This window comes from Myxine glutinosa, chromosome 4 (genome assembly GCF_964187855.1).
Source record: "Myxine glutinosa chromosome 4, kmMyxGlut1.1, whole genome shotgun sequence".
Lineage (NCBI taxonomy): Eukaryota > Metazoa > Chordata > Myxini > Myxiniformes > Myxinidae > Myxine > Myxine glutinosa.
Window position 1 is genome coordinate 134,176,798 of NC_136264.1, and position 23,884 is coordinate 134,200,681.

The 23,884-nt window shown below is 41.7% G+C and overlaps 1 protein-coding gene and 1 long non-coding RNA gene across 4 annotated transcripts in view; one reads left to right on the top strand and one right to left on the bottom strand.

Moving 5' to 3' along the window:
* The window catches only part of LOC137425269 (coiled-coil domain-containing protein 80), a 96,204-nt gene that overhangs the window by 59,744 nt on the left and 12,576 nt on the right, over positions 1-23,884 (bottom strand). The window contains exons 1-2 of one of the 3 annotated variants that reach the window (XM_068113526.2): positions 4,942-5,037; positions 1,047-1,178 (exon numbers count right to left, since the gene is read on the bottom strand). In XM_068113526.2, coding sequence (XP_067969627.2) covers positions 1,047-1,178; positions 4,942-5,037 — 228 coding nt within the window. Of the gene's footprint in view, positions 1-1,046; positions 1,179-4,941; positions 5,038-8,890; positions 9,065-23,884 lie in introns of those variants that run through there. The other 2 variants (XM_068113529.2, XM_068113527.2) reach the window with 2 other exon arrangements.
* On the top strand, positions 5,376-16,417 carry LOC137425276 (uncharacterized). The gene is made up of 2 exons (XR_010984088.2): positions 5,376-5,508; positions 13,904-16,417. It is a non-coding gene; the product is annotated as an uncharacterized LOC137425276 (long non-coding RNA).

Genomic DNA, 23,884 nt, shown 5'->3' on the forward strand with positions numbered 1-23,884 from the left:
TAAATTAACTCAGACTCAGACAGACCAAGCTCTCAGACTCAGACACAATAAACTCTCCTCAGACTCAGACACACCAAGCTCTCAGACTCAGACACAACAAACTCTCAGCCTCTAACCATTATGCCATTGAGTTTTGGAATCAGTAAATATCAGATATATTAATCAGTAAATATAAGATATGATATATAAATCAGTAAATATAAGATATATAAATCAGTAAATATAAGATATATAAATCAATAAATATAAGATATATAAATCAGTAAATGTAAACACATACATCCACACACATACACACCACACACACATACATGCATGCACACATACACGCACACATGAACACACACACACACACACACACACACACACACAAACAACACACAACACACAACACACAACACACACACATGCACACACGCACATATATCCACACACACACACATACACCCCACCCACCCCCTTCCCCCGCCCCACCCTCCCCCCCCCCCGCTCCCCACACACACACACACACATACATGCACACACACGCCACACACACACACACACACACACATACACACACCACACACACACACATACATGAACACACAACACACACCACACACACATCACACACCACACACACACACACACACGCCACACACACACACACACACACACACACACACACACACACACACACACACACACACACACACACACACATACATACATACATACATACATACATGCACACACACACACACACACACACCACACACACACACACACACATATACACACACATATACACACACACACACATCACACATACATGCACATACACACACAGACAGACACACACAGAGCATTTCCCCATTACAAGTCCTCAACAGTGAAATTGATGACATGACCCGTTTCACTTTAGTTTAAATGTGAGTTGTTTTATACTATAAAAACGTCCTGTTTTCTCCCTGAGTATGTTATACATTGAACCCACAAATGTTACCGTGAGTACCCAGGTAAATAAAACCCGGTAAAATCTATTGCAATCTTAGCTTCAGCACCTTTTCAGTTGCTGTTTCGAAGTCTCGTGCAATCCTGATCGATGAGACAGCTTGAAGGTGAAGATGGTTCCAGTGTGGTAGGAAAGCGCATTGAAGGAGAAGGAGGGCGGTTAAGGAGTCTGTGGGGTTTGACTGTGCAGTTGGGAGGAGGGGTGGAGGAGGAGGAGGAGGAGGAGGAGGAGGAGAGGTGATGTGATGTCGAGGGGGTTCGGAAGAGGGAGGGATTGAGGAGGAGGAGGAGAGGTGATGTGGAGGGGGTTCGGAAGAGGGAGGAATTGAGGACCAGGTGATGCTGCCAACGGGGGTTAGTAGACTAGAATTGAGGAGGTGATGCCGAGGAGGGTTCGGAGGAGGAGTTTATGCCAATGAGATGGTGTGGAATTTGTCATCGCCAAGCTCTGTGCGAGTTTGCTTGCTCTGTTTTACCATGGTAGTGTCATGCCAGATCAAATGTTTTTGATTGGTTCGGCCGATTAAAGGTGAGTTTGTGCCAAATACCTTTTATACTATTATATCGTCCCAAAGGGGATGCAAGACTATTACATGCCCCTGTCGGTCTCTGTCTGTCTATGTCTGTGTTTGTGCCTGTGTCTGCCTGTCTGTCTCGCTGTGTCTGTCTGTCTGTGCCTCGCTGTGTCTGTCTGTGTCTGCCTGTCTGTGTCTCGCTGTGTCTGCCTGTCTGTGCCTCGCTGTGTCTTTCTGTGTCTGCCTGTCTATGTCTCGCTGTGTCTGTCTGTCTGTGCCTCGCTGTGTCTGTCTGTGTCTGCCTGTCTGTGTCTCGCTGTGTCTGCCTGTCTGTGTCTCTCTGTGACTGCCTGTCTGTCGTGTGTGTGCGCATCTTTATATTTTTGCTTTAAAAATGGTTTTCTCTACAACCACTTGTCCGATCAATGCAAAACTTTACACATAGGAGTGACTCCCCATGGAGAATATTTAATTGTTAATTCTGATGTCACATGTCACATGGTATACGATAGCCATATTGGATTAAAGGGAAAGAATTTGGCATTTCATCTGAAAAACGCTCAACAAAAAAGTTTGAAACTTGGCACATGTCACCAACTGCCCACGGGGTATACAGGGTGATAACGATGACACCCCCCCCCCCCCAACCTAACATTCCCACCTCAGTCTGAATTTTTTTTTTTTGAATGATTATGATTGCTATCTAAAGTTTCTAGTACGGCCTGCAAGAACAGCTAGGTTTAGCGGCTTTTCTGAATGCGACCATTTTGACGTTTTCCGGTTTACTTTTTGTGAACTTTATTTTAAGCGGTTTCCTTATGTGGGGGTCAAATTGACAATGTTCGATTTTGTTAAAAACCACCCCTGTGAGTCTATCTGTATGTCTCGACAATATGTCAATAGCCAATTCAACCGAGCAGTACACACAGACACAGCACATGCAGTGCACACTCATTACACACCCATTACAGATCCATCGCACATCACACCCCCATCAGTCGACCTATGACACCCATCATACATCACATCCCCATCAGTCGACCTATGACACCCATCGCACATCACACCCCCATCAGTCGACCTATGACACCATCACACACTCATTACACACCCATCACACACTCATTACACACCCATCGCACTGTCGCACATCACACCCCCATCAGTGGACCTATGACACCCATCACACACTCATTACACACCCATCGCACATCACACTAATCGACCTATGACAACAATCGCACACTCATTACACACCCATCGCACACTCATTACACACCCATTGCACATCACACTAGTTGACCTATGACACCCATTGCACACTCATTACACACCCATCGCACATCACACACCAATCAAATCTATGTTGACCTATGACACCCATCGCACACTCATTACACACCCATCGCACATCACACACCCATTAATCGACGTTGACCTACAGTCGTGCCAAAAATATTGGCACCCTTGCACTTTTTTCAAATAACTCACAATTTTCTCGAAAAATACGTTGAAATTGACAAAAGTATTTGGTCTCCACAATTATTTATTTCACTGTTAATATTACAGGATCTTTGTTTTTGATTCAGAACTTAATATATCCTTTCAAATCAGAAAATAAAAAGAAATGGCATTGACAAAATTATTGACACCCCAGACTTAATATTTGGTAGCACAGCTTTTGGATAAAATAACTATGGTCAAGAGCTTCCTGTAGCCATGAATGAGCTTCCTACACCTCTGTACTGGCAGTTTGGCCCACTCTTCTTGTGCAAACTGCTCCAGTTCTCCCAGATTTGAAGGGTGCCTTCTTCCAACTGCTGTTTTTAGATCTCCCCACAGGTGTTCAATGGGATTTAGATCTGGAATCATTGCTGGCCAATTCAGAACAGTCCAGCTTTTTGTCTTGAACCATTCCTGGGTGCTTTTTGTAGTGCGTTTTGGGTCATTGTCTTGCTGAAAGACACATGACCTTTGAGGGAGACCCAGCTTTCTGACACTGGGTTGAACATTTCACTCCAAAATGCTTTGGTAATCTCCTGATTTCATGATGCCATGCACACATTCAAGGCGCCCAGTGCCAGAGGCAGCACAGTAACCCCAAAACATCACTGAACCTCCTCCATGTTTGACTGTAGGGAAGGGGTTATTTTCTTTGAAGGCTTTATTTTGTTTTCTGTAAACATAGAGATGATGTGCTTTACCAAAAAGTTCTAATTTGGTCTCATCTGTCTACATGACATTCTCCCAGAAGGGGTTTGGCTTGTTCAGGTGTGTTTTGGGTCTCTCTCTCTCTCAGCAGTGGGGTCCTCCTGGGTCTCCTACCGTCGAACCCCTTTTCATTGAGTTGGCGACGGATGGTGCGAGTTGAAACTGTCGTACCTTGTGTCTGAAGGTGAGCTTGAATCTGTTTGGCAGTTGATTGAGGTGCTTTCTCCACCATTCGAACAATCCTTTGCTGCAATCTTCGATCAAGTTTTCTCTGGCGGCCACGTCCAGGGAGGTTGGCTACAGTGCCATGGGCCTTAAACTTCCTGATAACATTGTGTATGGTGGACAAAGGAACATCAAGGTCTCTGGAGATGGACTTGTTGCCTTGAGATTGTCCATGCTTGGGTACAATCTTGTGTCTGACCTCTTCAGACAATTCTCTGTTTTTCTTTATTTTCTCCATGCTCATTGCTGTCATTGCTGTCACACAGTGACACAAAACAGCAGAATGACTCCTTTTGACTGTTCAAACTGGTTGAATGAGTGAGCAGGCACCTGTAACTCACCACAGGTGAGTTCAATTCCAAAGTAAAGGAGAATCACCTGCTTGAAATCTATTTATTTCTAACAACTTTTAAAAGGTGCCAATAACATTGTCCGTGCCATTTTAGGATCTCTGTGTGGAATAAGCTAAGATTTAGTAATTTTTTCACCTTTTTTGTTTCGTTCCACTGCAAACCAAAAAAATACATATGTGGATACCAAAATATTTTTTTATTTCAACAATTTTCTGGAAGAAATGGTGCATTATTTGAAAAAAGTGCAAGGGTGCCAATATTTTTGGCCACGACTATGACACCCATCACACACTCATTACACACCCATCGCACATCACACTAGTCGACCTATGACACCCATCACACACTCATTACACACCCATCGCATATCACACTAGTCGACCTATGACACCCATCGCACACTCATTACACACCCATCGCACATCACACTCCATCAGTCGACATCCGACACCCATCGCACACTCATTACACACCCATCGCACATCACACTCCATCAGTGTCGACATACGACACCCATCGCACTTCACACACCCATCAAATTCAAATCGACGTTGATCTCTGCCACCCATCGCACACTCATTGCACATCCATCGCCCATCACACACCCATCAATCCACGTTGACCTATGACACCCAGCTCACATCAGAATGGATTTGAAGGAAGTGTCCAAAGTCGGTGTGATTGGAGAGAACTGGAGGAGTAATAGGCGACGATTCCAGCGGCGGCACTTGGGACATTGCGAGGGATTGTATTTGCTGTTTGGTATCCGATCACGTGGTGCTGAAAATAATCCGCGCAGGAAATACTTTTAATGCATCTGATGAAGATGAAATAAACAATGATAACAACAATTGTGCGAATTAACTTCCCGTCCGAAGGACACCACGAATGCCTACCCTTTCCTTCCCTCCTCCCTCCTTTTCCCCTGCTCCCCCCCTTCTTCCCCTGCCCTCCACCTTCTCCCCTGTCCCTCCTTCTTCTCCCTTGTCCCTCCTTCCCCACTTCCGTCCTCCTTCCCCCAACATGGTGGTGGGAGAATGCCTGGGCACAGGTGCAAGCAGAGGGTAAACAGCTCATTGATCTTCCCATAAACAGGTCTTTGTTGGTTGTGGTGAAGCGCTGACGGGTCCGGCTCGTCGTCGCTCAGAGCACAGCACCTGCACTGTTTGGTCTCTGCTTCGTGTCGGTGACTGGTGAACTGTGTGCAGGTAAACGAGGTGAACTTTACTTACGATGTGTGCAAAGCACACTCCGCCCATCTATGCACGTAAAGAGGCGAAATGTACTAACGACGTGTTAGGTGTGCATAGTTGCCAGCATTGAGAGAAGTAAAAGAGGTAAGATGGAAAGTATCCGTTGTGCGGAAGAGGGATGAGACCGAGGGGTGAAGGTGGGTTAAGAGGGGTGTCCCTCCTCCCACGTTAGGGAAATTTTGTGATTTTAACCTTAAATTTGTACATTCTAAAACACTATTTTATGCAAAATTAAAGCAGAATAATCATGTTTAAGTTTTTTTTTTTTTTTTTTTACATGCCTTGAATATGTTTTGGACTTTACATTGTATAACATGCATGTTGTAAAGAGTAAAAAAAAAACCTCAAATTTAAATATAAACTTGGACTTTACATTGTATTACATGCATGTTGTAATTAATAAAATATAAACTCAAATTTAAAGATAAACTTAGACTTTACATTGTATTACATGTATGTTGTAATGAGTAAAATATAAACTCAAATATAAATATAAACTTGGACTTTACATTGTATTACATGTATGTTGCAATGAGTAAAATATAAACTCAAATATAAATATAAACTTGGACTTTACTTTGTAACACATGTATGTCGTAATGAATAAAATATAAACTCAAATTTAAATATAAACTTGGACTTTACATTGTACAACATGTATGTTGTAATAAGTAAAATATAAACTCAAATATAAATATAAACTTGGACTTTACATTGTATCACATGTATGTTGTAATGAATAAAATATAAACTCAAATTTAAATATAAACTTGGACTTTACATTGTACAACATGTATGCTGTAATGAATAAAATATAAACTCAAATTTAAATATAAACTTGGACTTTACATTGTATCACATGTATGTTGTAATGAATAAAATATAAACTCAAATTTAAATATAAACTTGGACTTTACATTGTACAACATGTATGCTGTAATGAATAAAATATAAACTCAAATTTAAATATAAACTTGGACTTTACATTGTATCACATGTATGTTGTAATGAATAAAATATAAACTCAAATTTAAATATAAACTTGGACTTTACATTGTATCACATGTATGTTGTAATAAGTAAAATATCAACTTGGACTTGGCCATGCCCTACTCTTCAATACAGACTTTTGTTAGATCTACTGCAATGACCTCATCACTGGGAGGCTGGGTTTCATCATGAACTTTCCTCTCCTGTCAGCCATGATAATGACTTTGATGAAGAAATCTCAATTGAGTTTGTGGACTTGAGCATTGTGTTCATGCATACGTGTTAGACGAGCTATCACATACAAGTGTAAGGAAAAAATATTTTGTAAAAAATTCTAAAACAAAATTACACTTTGACATTAATGGGGTATTATGTGTAAATCAGTGACAAAAAATCTCAATTCAATCCATTTTAAATTTAGGCACAAAAATGGGCACACACCAAAATGTGAAAAACGTCAAGGGGTGTCAGTACTTTCTGAAGAAAGTATACCTATTTGTAAAATGTAAAAATTCCAGAGGTAGATGATGTGATTGTGTGTGCGTACAGGTTGCTGTTGTTGATTGCTATCTCCACATGTCAGTGGGTTTCAGGTGATGGAACGGAGACCTACCCGGTCTCAAAGTATCCATATCCGTATCTCCGTGTCTGTACTCAACACCTCAGTTTAATTCCACGGATATTTCTCGTATTTCCTAGATTTTCATGCATTTGATTTGCATCCAGGAACACAACAATTCCAGTTAACTATCTTGAAATTGCCATTTTTGCATTTAAATGCTGAAAATAATGTTTAAAAGACTATATGACACATATTTTGCACCAGCAACGGTAGGTTAAAAGTACCCCAGTTAATAAAAGGGAGTTACTGAACATGTACACACAGTACATGCGCGAAAGGCCTCATCAGCAGTCATATGTCATTTTGAAAGTCTCGTATTACATCTGCGTATATAGCGCAGGCATGATGGAGGTTTTAAACTCCTTTAAAGTACAGGTGTGACGATTTCTAATACTCCAAATAGACCATAACAGTGTAAATATACGTAGCTATCAAAGTAAAGTATAATAGTGTAAACATAGCTATCAAAGTAAACTGTAATAGTATAAGCATAGCTATCAAAGTACACTGTAATAGTGCAAACATAACTATCAAAGTAAGTTATAATATTACAAACATAACTGTCAAGGTAAACTAAAATATAAGAGTGCAAACATAACTATCAAACTAAGTTATAATATTATAAACATAGCTATAAAAGTAAACTACAGTATAAGAGTGCAAACATAACTATCAAACTAAGTTATAATATTACAAACATAACTATAAAAGTAAACTACAGTATAAGAGTGCAAACATAACTATCAAACTAAGTTATAATATTACAAACATAACCATCAAAGTAAACTACAGTATAAGAGTGCAAACATAACTATCAAACTAAGTTATAATATTACAAACATAACTATCAAAGTAAACTACAGTATAAGAGTGCAAACATAACTATCAAACTAAGTTATAATATTACAAACATAACTATCAAAGTAAACTACAGTATAAGAGTGCAAACATAACTATCAAGCTAAGTTTTATATTACAAACATAATGATGAAAGTAAACTACAGTATAAGAGTGCAAACATAACTATCAAACTAAGTTATAATATTACAAACATAATGATGAAAGTAAACTACAGTATAAGAGTGCAAACATAACTATCAAACTAAGTTTTATGTTACAAACATAATGATGAAAGTAAACTACAGTATAAGAGTGCAAACAAAACTATCAAACTAAGTTATAATATTATAAACATAGCTATAAAAGTAAACTACAGTATAAGAGTGCAAACATAACGATCAAACTAAGTTATAATATTATAAACATAACTCTAAAAGTAAACTACAGTATAAGAGTGCAAACATAACTTTCAAACTAAGTTATAATATTACAAACATAACTATCAAAGTAAACTACAGTATAAGAGTGCAAACATAACTATCAAACTTAGTTATAATATTACAAACATAACTATCAAAGTAAACTACAGTATAAGAGTGCAAACATAACTTTCAAACTAAGTTATAATATTACAAACATAATGATGAAAGTAAACTACAATAAAAAGAAACGAATTTGCTAAAATGGATGTGTCAATGTTAATAAATTTTCAAAGAAACCGACATACAAGAATCGATATGGTTATGCATGTCATTGCTCAGTGGTTCATAATTTGAGCAATTATTATAATATAATTGTAAAATAAATATCCCTATGATTCTGAACTTTTAAAACACCTTGCAAAAAATAAACACAACTATCAAAGTAAAAGATAATATTACATACATAACTGTTGTAGGCGATGTTGGGGGACACCCGGCAGCGCTGTCACGTACAAAGAGCGATTGTCCATCTTGTTTGGAATATGGCCGTCGAGGCGAGCTGTTTGAGGTGTAACTCAAGATGGAGAGAGGCCACCAGGTTGACCCCAGGACAGACATGCTGCTGTGTTGTACACACCTAGAGCCAACGCGTTAACTTAGAGAAAATGTTAAAAGACTCTCTTTTATGAAATTTCCAGGAATTGAACCAATGAACAGAACTTGACTGAACAGAGAATTGAACCAATGAACAGAGAATAGTTGACTCGGTATATATTTCAAAAACAAAACTTAGAAAAGCACATCGAAGATAGTTTGTTTGGGTGCATGCCCGAGCGGGACGATTGAAACAAATTTCTGAGAAAAATTTATTTATTTTTGTAAAAAATGTATTACCATATTTTCAACCTATAAGTCGATGTGTACAAGTCCAATTGGCTAGTAATAATAGCAACAATATTATAAATAATAAAAAATAATATTATAAATAATATATTTATATACAATAAATAGCAACAAATCGTAATAATAGCAATAATACCAACCATAGGGTGTTGTGCATGGATATCATTGTAGTTCTTTCCTTCATACTGTTTCCTGAAGTTGTAATTTACATTGATCAAAACAGTAGCCAATTGGACTTCAAATCATTGTTGATTATTGACTTCAAATCATTGACTTCAAATTATTCAAATCATTGTCTTTGCTAGTTTCCCCATTTTTCTTTCGATTTTTAGAGACATTAATTGATTTGGAGTACAACTGTACAAGCAGTGGCGTGTAGTGATGGTTTCTGGTGCTCAGGGCGAAGGTCAAAAATATCGCCCCCTGCCGGCACTGGCATAGTCAGAAATTCCTATTGAGGGGGCCATATGAAAGAGCTTAAGCTTCCCCAGCGGGGTCAGCAGCAGAGCTCTGGAAGCTGGTCCAAATGAGAATAGATTTAGTTATAATCTCCTGAGATGATCAGGCTTATTAACTACGAGCAAAGGTACCCGGCGTTGCCCGGGTTCCAAGTATGTAGAAAGTAAATGACTTGACTTATAGCAAGTTGTTATGTAGTTCATGTTGCATGTAATTATATGTACATAACATAAGAACTTGCTATAAGTTAAGTCATTTAAGTTAAAAAGAGTGAGTGAGTTGGTGATTTAGGTCCAAGTTCAATCCATTTAGGGACTATATCTCAGAACGGGCCACATTTGGTGGCTTCACAAATTTTTGCCGCTGCTGGGATTGGAACGCGGATCGTCTGCGTGGCAAGCAAGCACATGATCCACTGGGCCACCAGCGCTGCCTAGGTAGAATATTAACAGACGTGTTTTAGTCAGCAAGAGCTCTGGGGTGGACAACATTTCTTGTTCTGCCGTTTGGTGCTCTGATGAAAAGATGTGTGCTTGCCCCAACACGTGAGCATGCAATGTAGAGTTGACCATGAGAGAAACATGGACTTGCAAGTTCAACTCCAGCAACCTTGAGAGACTGTCCCTGAGACTTGTTGATGGTCATAGCAAATGATAGTCTCACTGGAAACTGAAGGCGCTTGAACTGAAATGGCATATCTGTTGGGATGATGGGAATCCGTGGAATAAAAACATCCTCTCCCTTGGCACAACCAGTCATAATGGTGGCTTCGATCACATGGGGCATAAGAGTTTTGACAGCGGGTCTTGTACCGTTACAGAGTTTTGGTGCATCCAAATTTCGTAGCAACATAATGGGGGCTCCCACTTTCAGTTGCAGATTGTGAGGTGGAACGCCAGTGAGCTGAGGAGAGTTTAGAAACTTTGTTGGATAGTTGACAGCATCGTCAAGATCAACTACAGTGTCAACTGACTTGTACCATGTGGATTGGTCTGGTAGCTGTTGAATGATGGTGGCATTAATATCCTGCACAATGTAATTTTTGGGAGCAAGGATGGCACGTTCACAAAGCCACTCATGGTTTTTATAATTCTTTGAGAGGCTAGGATAAACCTTTAATAGCATTTCTTCAGATGTGTTGATGATTGTTCCACAATTTGGGGGTATTGTGACATCTCCAGTCTCAGTGTCTACTGGTAGCTGACCATTGCCCAGTTGAAGCAAAACCTTTGGAAACTGGCCTGCTGAGACATCTCTATTAAGTGCAACTCTCATGTTGGTAGAAAGATGGAGTTTTTCCACTCCTCTCCAAATATAGGATTCTTTGAGGCATGCTCTCAACTCATCAGCAGGTGTACCCTTTGGAATGACTGGTGACTTGTGTTTGAGCAGGAGTTTGAGCTGATCTCATTTGTGCCTGTCTGGCTCGCTGGGCTGCAAGTCGAGCTTCTCTCTCTGTTGAGGACTCTCTTTGTCACTTTTGTTGTACCTGTATTGCATGTGCATCTGCATTTGCAGAACGTTGCCTCTTAGGTCCCATTTAAGAAGTTACTGAGAAGTGATTGTCTGTAAGAAAGGAGAAAAACACAAATGTATTGAAACGTTAGTGTTGAGTAGTATATGACACCACTGAGTGAAGAACAATATCCGTATGGACTGAAAAACATACGTTAGTGTTGAGTAGTATATGACACCACTGAGTGAAAAATAATATGCGTATTGACTAAAAAGCATACACCAAAATCAATATAACTATATCTTACCTTTTGTACTGAAAATACCAGTATTTGTAAACATTATTGCAAATGGCTGTGAACAATCGCCTACTGAAACATCCCATGAGAGTATCCTAGGATGAAATAGCTTTGATTTGGAGGCAGTGCAGAAATGTCAAATTTGGTCCCCGGGGGGTGTGGGTGGGGGTGGGGTGGTCGGGTTTTTTTTGTTCATCAGTGATTCTGTGGTGCATGGGGACCCTCGTGCCACATGTGGTGAAGATCCGTTGAGAAATGTCAAATTTGGTCCCCGGGGGAGGCGGGGGGGGGGGGGGTGGGGGACTGTGGAATTTTTTGGTTCATCAGTGATTCTGTGGTACATAGGGTCCCCCGTGCCAAATTTGGTGAAGATCCGTTGAGAAATGGCAAATTTCGTCCCTAGGGGGGTGGGGGACGGTGGAATGTTTTGGTTCATCAGTGATTCCGTGGTGCATGGGGACCCTCGTGCCACATGCGGTGAAGATCCGTTGAGAAATGTCAAATTTGGTCGCGGGGGGGGGGGGGGGGGGGGGGGACTGTGGAATTTTTTGGTTCATCAGTGATTCTGTGGTACATAGGGTCCCCCGTGCCAAATTTGGTGAAGATCCGTTGAGAAATGGCAAATTTCGTCCCTAGGGGGGTGGGGGACGGTGGAATGTTTTGGTTCATCAGTGATTCCGTGGTGCATAGGGACCCCCGTGCCAAATTTGGTGAAGATCCGTTGAGAAATGGCAAATTTGGTCTCCTGGGGGGTGGGGGTTGGGGGCGGGGGTGGGGTGGGGGGCGGGAGTGGGGGGCGGTGGAAATTTTTGGTTCATCAGTGATTCTGTGGGGCATAGGGACCCCCGTGCCAAATTTGGTGAAGATCCGTTGAGAAATGGCAAATTTGGTCCCTGGGGGGGGTGGGGGCGGTGGAATTTTTTGGTTCATCAGTGATTCTGTGGTGCATAGGGACCCCCGTGCCAAATTTGGTGAAGATCCGTTGAGAAATGGCGACACCGTTTCAAAACAAACAAACAAACAAACAGACAACCTTTCATGCTTATAATATAAAGAATCCAGAAGAATTCCTATGTTTTTAAACCCGCGCCGCCATGTTAAGGTCCATAGAGCAGTTTAATAGGTCCTTCCATGACATGGTATTCCTATTACAAAATAAACTACAAAGAGCAATCAGAGATTGCTGACTCTCGCCAGGATGTTTTCAGTGGTTTTCAAGGCTTTTGTGTTAAAACAAATATGGCGGCCGAACCACGTGACCGATGACGTCATCTTTTTTTTCCTCCACCAATTTATCGCTAGATGACGCTCATCAAATTTCATCTTGATCGGATGAAGTTTTGTACTTGTCGATTTATGATGTCATAATGGAGGAACAATGTATCCCCACTGATTCGTGGGGGATACGCCAATAGTGGGCGGGAGGAGAGCGACTTGGAGGTCATGTGGTACGGGCACTATCTTGGAAACCTTAAAAACTTTGGACCTCTCATCTCCGAAACTGCTCCATGATTTTTTTTTTGAGATATGGCTCATTTTAACGATCTCCACATGAAGAATAAGTGTTGTTAACGATGACATCATTGGTGCCTTCATTATGACGTCATAGTTTGGAGCAGGTCGGTCTTTTGGGACTGACCCCTGGTAACATGTAACCCAGTGCTATCTGCCGCATGGTTGGGTTGTCAGCGACTAAACTGACACCACTCACTGGCTTTGCTAGTGGGGAGGGTGACTGTGACTCCCTGCTAGGACCAAAAACAACACCTGGCAAGGGGCGGATGAGCTCCCGTAGGGAGCCAACAGCCATTCAGGAAGGAGATGGTGTGTCCTAAAAAAACACCCATCCGGTTTGGACCGGTTCAAGTCATACCAAAAACTTTAAAAATCGTATGTGCTGCTTCCTTGCTTGACAAAGATAGAGCACGGACAATCCCCATCGTTTGGCATCCATGGGGAGGAGGAAATTCCTCTTGAGGAAATGCCCCGCTGAGTATGGTGAGAAAAGCGGCGCCATTGTTATTGGACGTCGCTGGCACCCAGAGTATCCCAGGAAGCGACGGTCGTGATGGCACTGTCCCCAAGCTCAGTGGCTGTGTTAAGTGTTTGTCTCGTTAGTATGTCCGTGTGTGTGTGTGTGTGTGTGTGTGTGTGTGTGTGTGTGTGTGTGTGTGTGTGTGTGTGTGTGTGTGTGTGTGTGTGTGTGGGTGTGTGTGTATGTGTGTGTGTGTTGGTGTGTGTGTGCGTACGCATCCTTATACCTTAAATATCAGAACAATTGGTTCCATTAAAAAAACAAAAAACCTCTATGGTGGCCATCTTGAATTTCAACATTTTTAACGGTGTACTTGTGCCCCCAGGACTATTGAAGAACGTTTCAATTTGGTGTTCAACTGATAACGTTGATGCCATGGTCCACACAGCTGATGGACACAACACGTTCCATGGGACTGCCGTTGCAATTTACCAATGATTCCCTCCAAATACATCAGACTGTGGCTGAGCCATTGAAACTGGATGACAAAGCATCAGCAACCCTGCAAAATGTCACTGAAAAGTAATCATGTATTCATACTAGAAACCCCAAACCTAGTAAAACTCCACAATATGAAAACTTCGAACTCGGTCAGTATCAAGAAAAAGTTGTTCATGCAACACAGCATGACCTTGCATGGCTACTTGCACGATATTATCGGTGGCTCAGTTCAGTGGAAACAGCAAAGGAATACCCATCTGGTCGGTATACAAATCTCTTTTGTACACTCCAGAAGTGGATGCCAAATATCATCTTGATCAAGTTCATATACACTGCCGATTGATCATATCAATGCACTAGCTCATGAGTGGAGGACACTGCCATAAGGGTTATTTAAAAAATGGAACCAACCCCAGTTTTGTATTTTTGGGTGTAATGTTGTTAAAAAAAACCATCAGTTCCAAGAATGTAGGAAAAGTAAATGGAACATTACATAATAACCTTTACTAAATGCTGTGAGAGAGGATGACCATATTAAAGCCAATTCCGACCTGCACATTCATGAGGAGCTGCATAACCTCCCAAACATACGCCTTTGATCATGTATCCATTTTGGAGTTTCACCAAGACATTGAGCAATGCAGGTTTCAACATCAAGTAACAGTGTTGTTGTCTGTGGGCAGACACCAATATACCAACAAAGAACTAGTCAGCAATCCCACAGAGGAGCCCCCAGGTTTTACCTCCCCCAAAAACAGTGGACCACACTAAACCGGGCTCGCTCTCTCTATGCCAGGACATCACACCAACTCTATAAATGGTAATTAAAGGACAGCCCAGCATGCAATTGCGGATACCCAGACCAAACTATCCATTGCATTGTGAACAACTGAGAACTAAGGAAATTCGACGAAGCATTCAAGGCAATCTACCTGACTACAGAGCATTGTCACTTGGCTGTCTAACGTGGACTTGGATCTGTGAGCTGCAACTTGCCATACTCAAGAAGAAGAATAGAAGAATAAGAACAAGAAGACGTCATGCGTAGCACGATACTTGCAAAATCCGCCCCCCCTCCCCAAAAAATGTTTTCCAATGATACAGCAAATTGTCCATTTCATGAATATTAAAATTTACAATCTTGATCAAAGCTCGGGTCAACAGGATGAAAAGTGACGATTTTTCAGATGAAAAATGATGATTTTGGAAGGTTGACCTTGAGTTGACCTTTGACCTTTTGACCTCAAAAATAGTTAGTTTCCCTATTTAGTGACTCAATGTGCAAATGCTGTTCAATTTTCAAGTCAATCGGATGAAAATTGAGGATATTAAAAATTTGGCCTATGTTGACCTTTTGGCCTATGTTGACCTCAAAATAGATGGTGGTTGAATTCAGTGACCATATATATAAATCCTCTTAGAAGTTCAAGTCAATCAAATGAAAATTGGTGATTTTAGAAATTTAGCCTATGTTGACCTTTTGGCCTGTGTTTACCTAAAATATAATACGTGGTTGAATTCAGTGACCAGATATGCAAGTCCTCTTCAAATTTCAAGTCAATTGGATGAAAATTGAGGATTTTAAAAATTTGGCCTATGTTGACCTTTTGGCCTATGTTGACCTCAAGAATACTTGGTGGTTGAATTCAGTGACCAGATATGCAAATCCTCTTCAAATTTCAAGTCAATCAGATGAAAATTGAGGATTTTAGAAATTTGGCCTATGTTGAACTTTTGGCCTATGTTGACCTTTTGGCCTATGTTCACCTAAAATATAATTTGTGGTTGAATTCAGTGACCAGATATGCAAGTCCTCTTCAAATTTCAAGTCAATTGGATGAAAATTGAGGATTTTAGAAATTTGGCCTATATTGACCTTTTGGCCTATGTTGACCTCAAGAATACTTGATGGTTGAATTCAGTGACCAGATATGCAAGTCCTCTTCAAATTTCAAGTCAATCGGATGAAAATTGAGGATTTTAGAAATTTAGCAAAGTTGGTGACCATTGGCCTATGTTGACCTTTTGACCTATTGACCCCCAAAACAATAGGCTTCTTGCTTTTGACCAACTCTACCATTTGGTGAAGTTTCGTGAATATCTGTTGAAAATTGTGACCTGTAGGCCGGTGACAAACAGACAAACAAACCGACAGACAGAACCACAAATACAACCACAAATCTTCGATTTTGCAAGTAATAAGAGGAAGAAGAAGTGTTATAATTTATACATGAGGTGAAATGAATCTCCCCTCTCCCTACCCACCAAGCACATCATGTCCATAGTCCAGACAAATGTCAGTGAAGGAGGAAGTTATAATAATAAAAGTGGGTTATGTTTAATATCAACAAACACGATACAAACTCATGCCCTGGAATAAAAAACACACCTGTGTATCGCTTTTGGCACGAGTCACGTTCCAGTTAGGTTTGCTTTGTTTACTCGTACTTTAACAGCTGCTGTTGGTATTGTTTCGTTGGGAACTTCAGTGGTGTGTCTTTCTGTCTACGCTGTTCATACGACTCACCAATAAGTGATGAAACTGATCCGGTCAGCCAATGGGGGGCATGTATCATTGGATTGTCATAGTCACGTGAAAAAGTAAGTACACGCCATGTAAAGTTTTGACTTTTTCAACATATTTCAACATACAGCTATTTGATCTTCATTTCAACAAAATTGACAGATAAAGGTGATATAATATAACAAATATCATGAAACATTTACATTTTGTAGTCCATTGTATAATTTAAATAAACATAAATGCAAATTTCGCATGTGGAAAAAGTAAGTACACCCCTACATTTATCACTACTTCAAATACCTAAAATTAGAATCAGGTGCACCAGCTCAGGTGCAAATGATTAGAACATCGTTAAAGAGGATCTTGGAGGAACCTGTCTTATTTAAACCTCAGACAATTCGTTTGGTTTCCTCTGTTGTTGAAGTGTGCGGTGTCACCATGCCTCGATCAAAAGAGCTCTCTGAGGCCTTCAGAAAGAAGGTTATAGATGCCTACGAGTCTGGGAAGGGATTTTAAAAGATCTCCAAACAATTTGAAATCAATCATTCGACTGTCCGGAAGATCATCTACAAGTGGAGAAGATCCCAAACAACTGCCAACTTGTTCAGGCCAGGCCGCCCCAGCAAGTTCAGCCCGAGAGCAGACCGCAAGATGCTGAAAGAAGTCTCTAAGAACCCCAGAATGTCATCACGGGACCTACAGGTAGCTCTTGCCACTGTTGATGTCAAAGTGCACGAGTCTACCATTAGAAAGAGGCCGCACAAATTTGATCTACATGGGAGGTGTGCCAGGAGGAAACCTTTGCTGTCCAGAAAGAACATCAGGGCAAGACTAAAGTTTGCCAATTAACACAGAGGCAAAGACCAGCACTTCTGGAACAATGTGCTCTGGACAGATGAGTCAAAGGTAGAGCTATTTGGCCACAGTACCAGAAGACATGTTTGGCGGAAATCAAAGACAGCATTTGACCACAAGAACCTGATAGCAACTGTAAAGCATGGTGGTGGAAATATTATGGTTTGGGGCAGCTTTGCTGCATCAGGGCCTGGGCAGCTCACCATCATAGAATCCACTATGAATTCTTCATTGTACCAGAAGGTGCTTGAGGATAATGTGAGGCCATCTGTCGGAGAGTTGAAGCTCAACCGAAGGTGGACCTTGCAACATGGCAATGACCCTAAACATACCAGTAAATCCACCAAGGAATGGCTGAAAAGAAAGAAATGGAAGGTTCTGGAATGGCCAAGTCAAAGCCCGGATCTAAATCCCATCGAGATGTTGTGGGGGGATTTGAAACGAGCTGTGCATGCAAGAAACCCCTCAAACATCGCACAGCTGAAATAATTCTGCATGGAGGAGTGGGCAAAAATTTCTCCCAGTCGATGTCAGAGACTGGTAGACAGTTATAAGAAATGCCTACTTGAGGTTGTTTCTGCCAAAGGGGGCAATACCACCTATTAGAGCCAAGGGTGTACTTACTTTTTCCACATGCGAAATTTGCATTTATGTTTATTTAAATTATACAATGGACTACAAAATGTAAATGTTTCATGATATTTGTTGTATTATATCACCTTTATCTATCAATATTGTTGAAATGAAGATCAAATAGCTGTATGTTGAAATATGTTGAAAAAGTCAAAACTTTACATGGGGTGTACTTACTTTTTCACGTGACTGTATATGTGCTACTTGTTAATGTCTGCAGGTGTAGAAGGACACATGTCAGGTGTGAAACAGCAAAGGGCCTTCTTTGTGTAGCTTTATGCAGCTTTCTTTGGCTGGATGGGCAGGGGGTTAAATAAATAAATATTGTTGTGGAAATGGCTTCTTGGGGTTAAGAATGTTTACCTTATAATAGTTATTACCTTCGTGCATTAATTAACATAAGAGTGAGGTAATTTAATTACGATAAAGGGTTATGCGTTGATAGTTGTATAGAAAGATGTTGTCTTCCCTCCTTAATGTTTGTGCCTAAAACCACTTCTCCCTTCAAAGCCTTTTTTATATTCTTTCCTTTTTAATCTGTCTTGTGTCCTTTTGGGTAATAGAGGCCCGACACATTGGAGCCAAGCTGTCTTCCCTCAAGTAAAAGCTGGACAACATGGGAGCCAAGCTGAAGCCTGACCAGGCTAAGCAGGACAACATGGGGGTGGACTTAGCCAACATGGAGGCCACCCAAGACAAAGTGGTGGTGTGTTTGGCCGATGTACTGGACATGCAGTGGGCAATGGTGGCTGGCCAGGCCAGAAAAGGAGAAGGGATTAGGATCAACAGTAAGAGCTGCCAGGGTAGTGACGGGAGAGGAAACTTTTATTTTATTTAGTATACATAGTCTAGGCTCATATGAGAACTAACACATAGAACATGTAATAAAGGCAGCGGGAGAAAAGAGGGGGAGAGAGAAGGAAGTACAACAACAGTAGGGAAAAGGGCCATCTGTGGAAGAGTGAGGGGTGGGGTGGGGTTCACGGGATAAACAAGATGGACACTACAAGGACTTTCAGCAAAGAAAACAGGGAATCTGAAGGAGGTGGATTTAGGGTGGATTAACGGGAGTAGAAAAGATCAACGTTTTGGATAGAGAAATATAAGAGATGGTGGTGAACAGCTGTTTTGAAGACCTGGAGGGAGGGGTGGGATTGAGGACATTGTGGGAGTTTGTTCCAGAGGCGGGAAAAAAGAGGAATGAAAGAGTGAAGGTGAGCAGATAGTCTTGATTTTGGCAGTTTCACCAGAAGAGGGTTGCTGACAGATCTTGTTTCACCAGTTTCACCAGAAGAGGGTTGCTGACAGATCTTGTGCATCCTGCAGGAATATTTGGGAGACAGAGCACAGACAGAGCAGGATGTGCAAGGCCAGAGAGGAGTCAGTAGAAGACAGGAAGACCACCAACCTGCCTGCGGTGAGAGAGTGAAAGGCCCTGAGAATCAGCTTCATGGCATGAGATACCAATGATTCTAAAAGCCTTGGTTTCTACAGCGAGAAGCTGAGCTAGGTGTGAGGCAGGAGCACCAGCCCAGAGGGATGTGGTGATGAAAGCTTTGCATGTGATGAGGAGTTCAGTAGTGGCAAGAAAGGACTTCGCTCGATGGAGGATGCCCAGACGTCGACTGGTTTTGGAGGCCAGCTTGGAAATGTGGTTTTCCCAGGAACGATCGTGGCAGATAGTGAGACCCAAAAGCTTGAGTGACAGAACTTCTTTGAGAGGATTGTTGAGAAAGTAGATGGGAGGGTTTTCCAGACGGTCTTTTCAGAGAGATATAGTGAGAGTGTGAGATTTGTCAGGATTGAAAGACATGTTCCACTTGTTTGACCAGTTTGTGATTTCATCCAGGTCTGCAGAGAGTGAAGAGGCTGCTGCCTGCCGATCTGAGGGTGGAGGTGTGGAGTCGTCAACAGAAAGACAGAGAGGCTTTTCCAGAGAGTCAGAGATATTATTAATAAAGACCAGAAAAATCACAGGCCCCCGAACACTGCTTTGAGGAACTCGAGCCTGTACAGGAAGAGGAGAGGAGAGAATTCCATTTAGAACCACACGTTGACTACAACAGGAGAGGAAGTCCACCAGCTATGCATGGAGATTTCTACGGATTCTATAAGAGGAGAGTTTGGAGAGCAAAGAATGTCAGACCATATCGAACGCACAAGATATGTCAAGGGAGACAGCACTGATTTCCTGTTTGTGGACTTCCATCCATTGTTGAGACAGAAGAAGCAGCATGGCCAGAGTAGAGTGACTTGGTCTGATTCAAATTGATCAGAGATCAAGCCATTGGAGAATAGGAAGGATTTGATATCAGAAGTGATGATGGATTCCATGATCTTGCTGATGATTGGGAGCAGGCTGATTGGTTTGTAGTTGCAAGGATCTCTTTTTATGTAAAGTGGGTATGTTGGCTGATTGCCAAGCAGATAGCAGATGACCTTGAGCAAAAGAGAGGGTGAATAGAACAGAAAGACAGTGAGATAGAGCGGAAGAGCAGGATTTTAGGACCCGTGGGCTGATGCCGTCTGGTCCAATTGCAGAATCAGTGTCGAGGTTTGACAGAAACTTCTCCACCTTGTCAGGAGAGAAGGACACAGAGTCCAGGGGCATCTGGGTATGACTGGGTAAGGTGGATACAGAGAGCGATGGGTTTGGGACAAAAGATTTTGAGGCAAACACAGAGTTGATGCATTCAGCTTTTTTATGGGCAGTGTCAGCTGTGGAGCCGTTTGAGGTAAGGGAGGGGATGGAAGGGGAATATACACCAGAAACGGATTTGACCAGACACTTCCAGGATTTGGAGGACGGAGACAGGTTTGAGAGTTCAGTCTTGAGAGTGGAGAGATACTGTTTCCTGGCTCTCCTGAGGGTAGACACACACTTGCTCCGAGTTTTGTGGAAGGAACTGAGAGTGTCTTCAGTTGGATTTGCCTTCCAGGAGACGAAGCCAAGTTGTTTCAGGGCAAATGCCTCACCACAAGATTCAGTGTTCAAGATTGAAGATTCACCACAAGTCAGTTTTCAGAAATTACTGTATGATTTCCCGTCCATAACGCTCCCATCGGCGACACGCCAACCCATCAAACACCAGATCACATATGACATCGAGACCACGGGACACCCCATTTTTGTGTGTGCTTGCCGACTTGCACCCGAGAAATGATGTATCACTCACCAGGAGTTTGACTACATGTTGCAACAGGGAATCATTAGAGCATCGTCCAGCAGTTGGTCTTCACCCATACACATGGTACCCAAAAAGACATCTGGAGATTGATTGGATTCCTTGTGTGGATCACCGGTCCTTAAACAATGTGACTGTTCAAGATTGTTACCCTATTCCACACATTCAGGATTTTACTGCGACACTCCATGAGGCGACAATATTATCTGAGGTCGACCTCATTTGTGCGTACCATCAGATTCCCATGGATCCAGAGGACATCCTAAAGACAGCAGTCACCACGTCTTTCGGCCTGTTTAAGTTCCTTCGGATGCTTTTCTGCCTACGCAATGTGGCACAAACATTTCAACGTTTTATTGATCAGGTGCTCTGGAGATTACACTTTTGCTACGTGTATATATGATGTTGGAACCCATCTGTGGATCGGTCCCATCGGCCGATGGGTCTGCGCCATCTGCGGATGTGTTGTTCACCTTGAAGGAATGTGTTGACAGAATGGTGCTCTTCAATCAGGTACACAGTCATTGGAATTACATGTGGTAGGAATTTAACAGAGATGATTTTTTAATGTTTTATTATCTATTTCTACCCAACTATTTATACATTTTGTCAATACATTTTGTAATTAACAGATACATGGCAGTTTTAGTAAAGCTTTACATAACATACTCAACATTCATACAAAACATTAGGTGTTCTTCTGATAATGGCGGAGGGGAATGTTAAATTCCTTTATATTAAATTAAATAAAATAAAATTTAAATTAAATAAAATAATAAAATTTAAATTTTAAAAATAAAAGTTAAATAAAACATTTTAAAATCATCTCTGTTAAATTCCTACCACATGTAATTCCAATGACTGTGTACCTGATTGAAGAGCACCATTCTGTCAACACATTCCTTCAAGGTGAACAACACATCCGCAGATGGCGCAGACCCATCGGCCGATGGGTCTGCATTGTCATTTCTCGTGCATCCACAGATGGGTCAGACCCATCGGCCGATGGGACCGATCCACAGATGGGTTCCAACATATGATACTCTAATCTCCAGCGCAACCGAGAAGAACATCAGGAACACCTACCTCTCCTTTTCACCTGTTTGCAGGATTTCGGCATCATCATCAATCCCACAAAATGCATATTCGGTGTCCCAGAGTTGAATTTCCTCGGCCATTGTGTTAACAACTTAGGCATCCGTCCGCTCAAGGAGAAGGTGCAGATTATTGCGGATTTCCCGCTGTCTTCATCTCAACGCAAACTGTGAGAGTTTTTGAGCCTCATCAACTTTCACCACCAATTTATTCCAAATGCAGCCCACATAATCTTGTTTCCCACAGTCTGAGAATCCTTTAGGTGCTTTTTTGCAAACTCCAAGCGGGCTTTCATGTGTCTTTCACTGAGGAGAGGCTTCCGTCTGGCCACTCTGCCATAAAGCCAAGATCGGTGGAGTGTTGCAGTGATGGTTGTCCTTCTGGAAGTTTCTCCCATCTGCACACAGGATCTCTGGAGCTCAGCCAGAGTGACCATCGGGTTCTTGGTCACCTCTTTTACCAAGGCCCATCTCCCCAGATTGCTCAGTTTGGCCGGGCGGCCAGCTCTAGGAAGAGTCCTGGTTGTTCCAAACTTCTTCCATTCAAGAATTATGGAGGCCACTGTGCTCTTGGGAACCTTCAATGCAGCAGAGATTTTTTTGTAGGCTTCTCCAGATCTGTGCCTCGACACAATCCTGTCTCTGAGCTCTGCAGGAAGTTCCTTCGACCTCATGGCTTGGTTTTTGCTCTGATATGCATCGTCAGTTGTGAGACCTTATTTAGACAGGTGTGTGTCTTTCCAAATCATGTCCAATCAATTGAATTTACCACAGGTGGACTTCAATCAAGGTGTAGAAACATCTCAAAGATCAAGAGAAATGGGAGGCACCTGAGCTAAATTTAAAGTGTCATAGCAAAGGGTCTGAATACTTATGTAAATGTGATATTTCAGTTTTTTATTTTTAATAAATTTGCAAAACTGTCTAAAATTCTGTTTTCTCTTTGTCATTATGGGGTATTGAGTGTAGATTGATGAGGGAAAAAATGAATTTAAACGATTTCAGCATAAGGCTGCAACATAACAAAATGTGAAAAAAGTGAAGGGGTCTGAATACTTTCTGAATGCACTGTAAATCTTCGCCGCAGTCTAAGGTCTTTTTTGGGGGGGATACAACATCGAGGCTCGTGTAAGAGCTAACATCAATCACAAAAACAACAACAACGAACGGACACACAAAACATACAAAAAAGGGAGCGGGCGACAAGATGGGGAGACAGAGGGAAGCACACAAGTACAACAGCAGAGAACAGGGACAATGGAAGATCCGTGGGCGGGAGAGGGCTTGGGGGGAGGAGGCATGGGAAGGCGGGGGGTTAAGTATAAAACACATGGACACTGCTGGAACTTCCAGGAAAGAAAAAAGTCGGTATTTCCAAAAAAAAAAAGTGGATTTGGGGAGAATTAACGGGGGTCGAAGAGATCAAGGTTTTGGATGGGGGAAGATAAGTGATGGTGGTGAACAGCTGTTTAAAAGACCTGGAGGGAGGAGTGGGATTGAAGAGAGTAAGGGAGTTTGTTCCAGAGGCGGGAGAAAAGAGGAATGAAGGAGTGAAGGTGAGCAGAGAGTCTTGA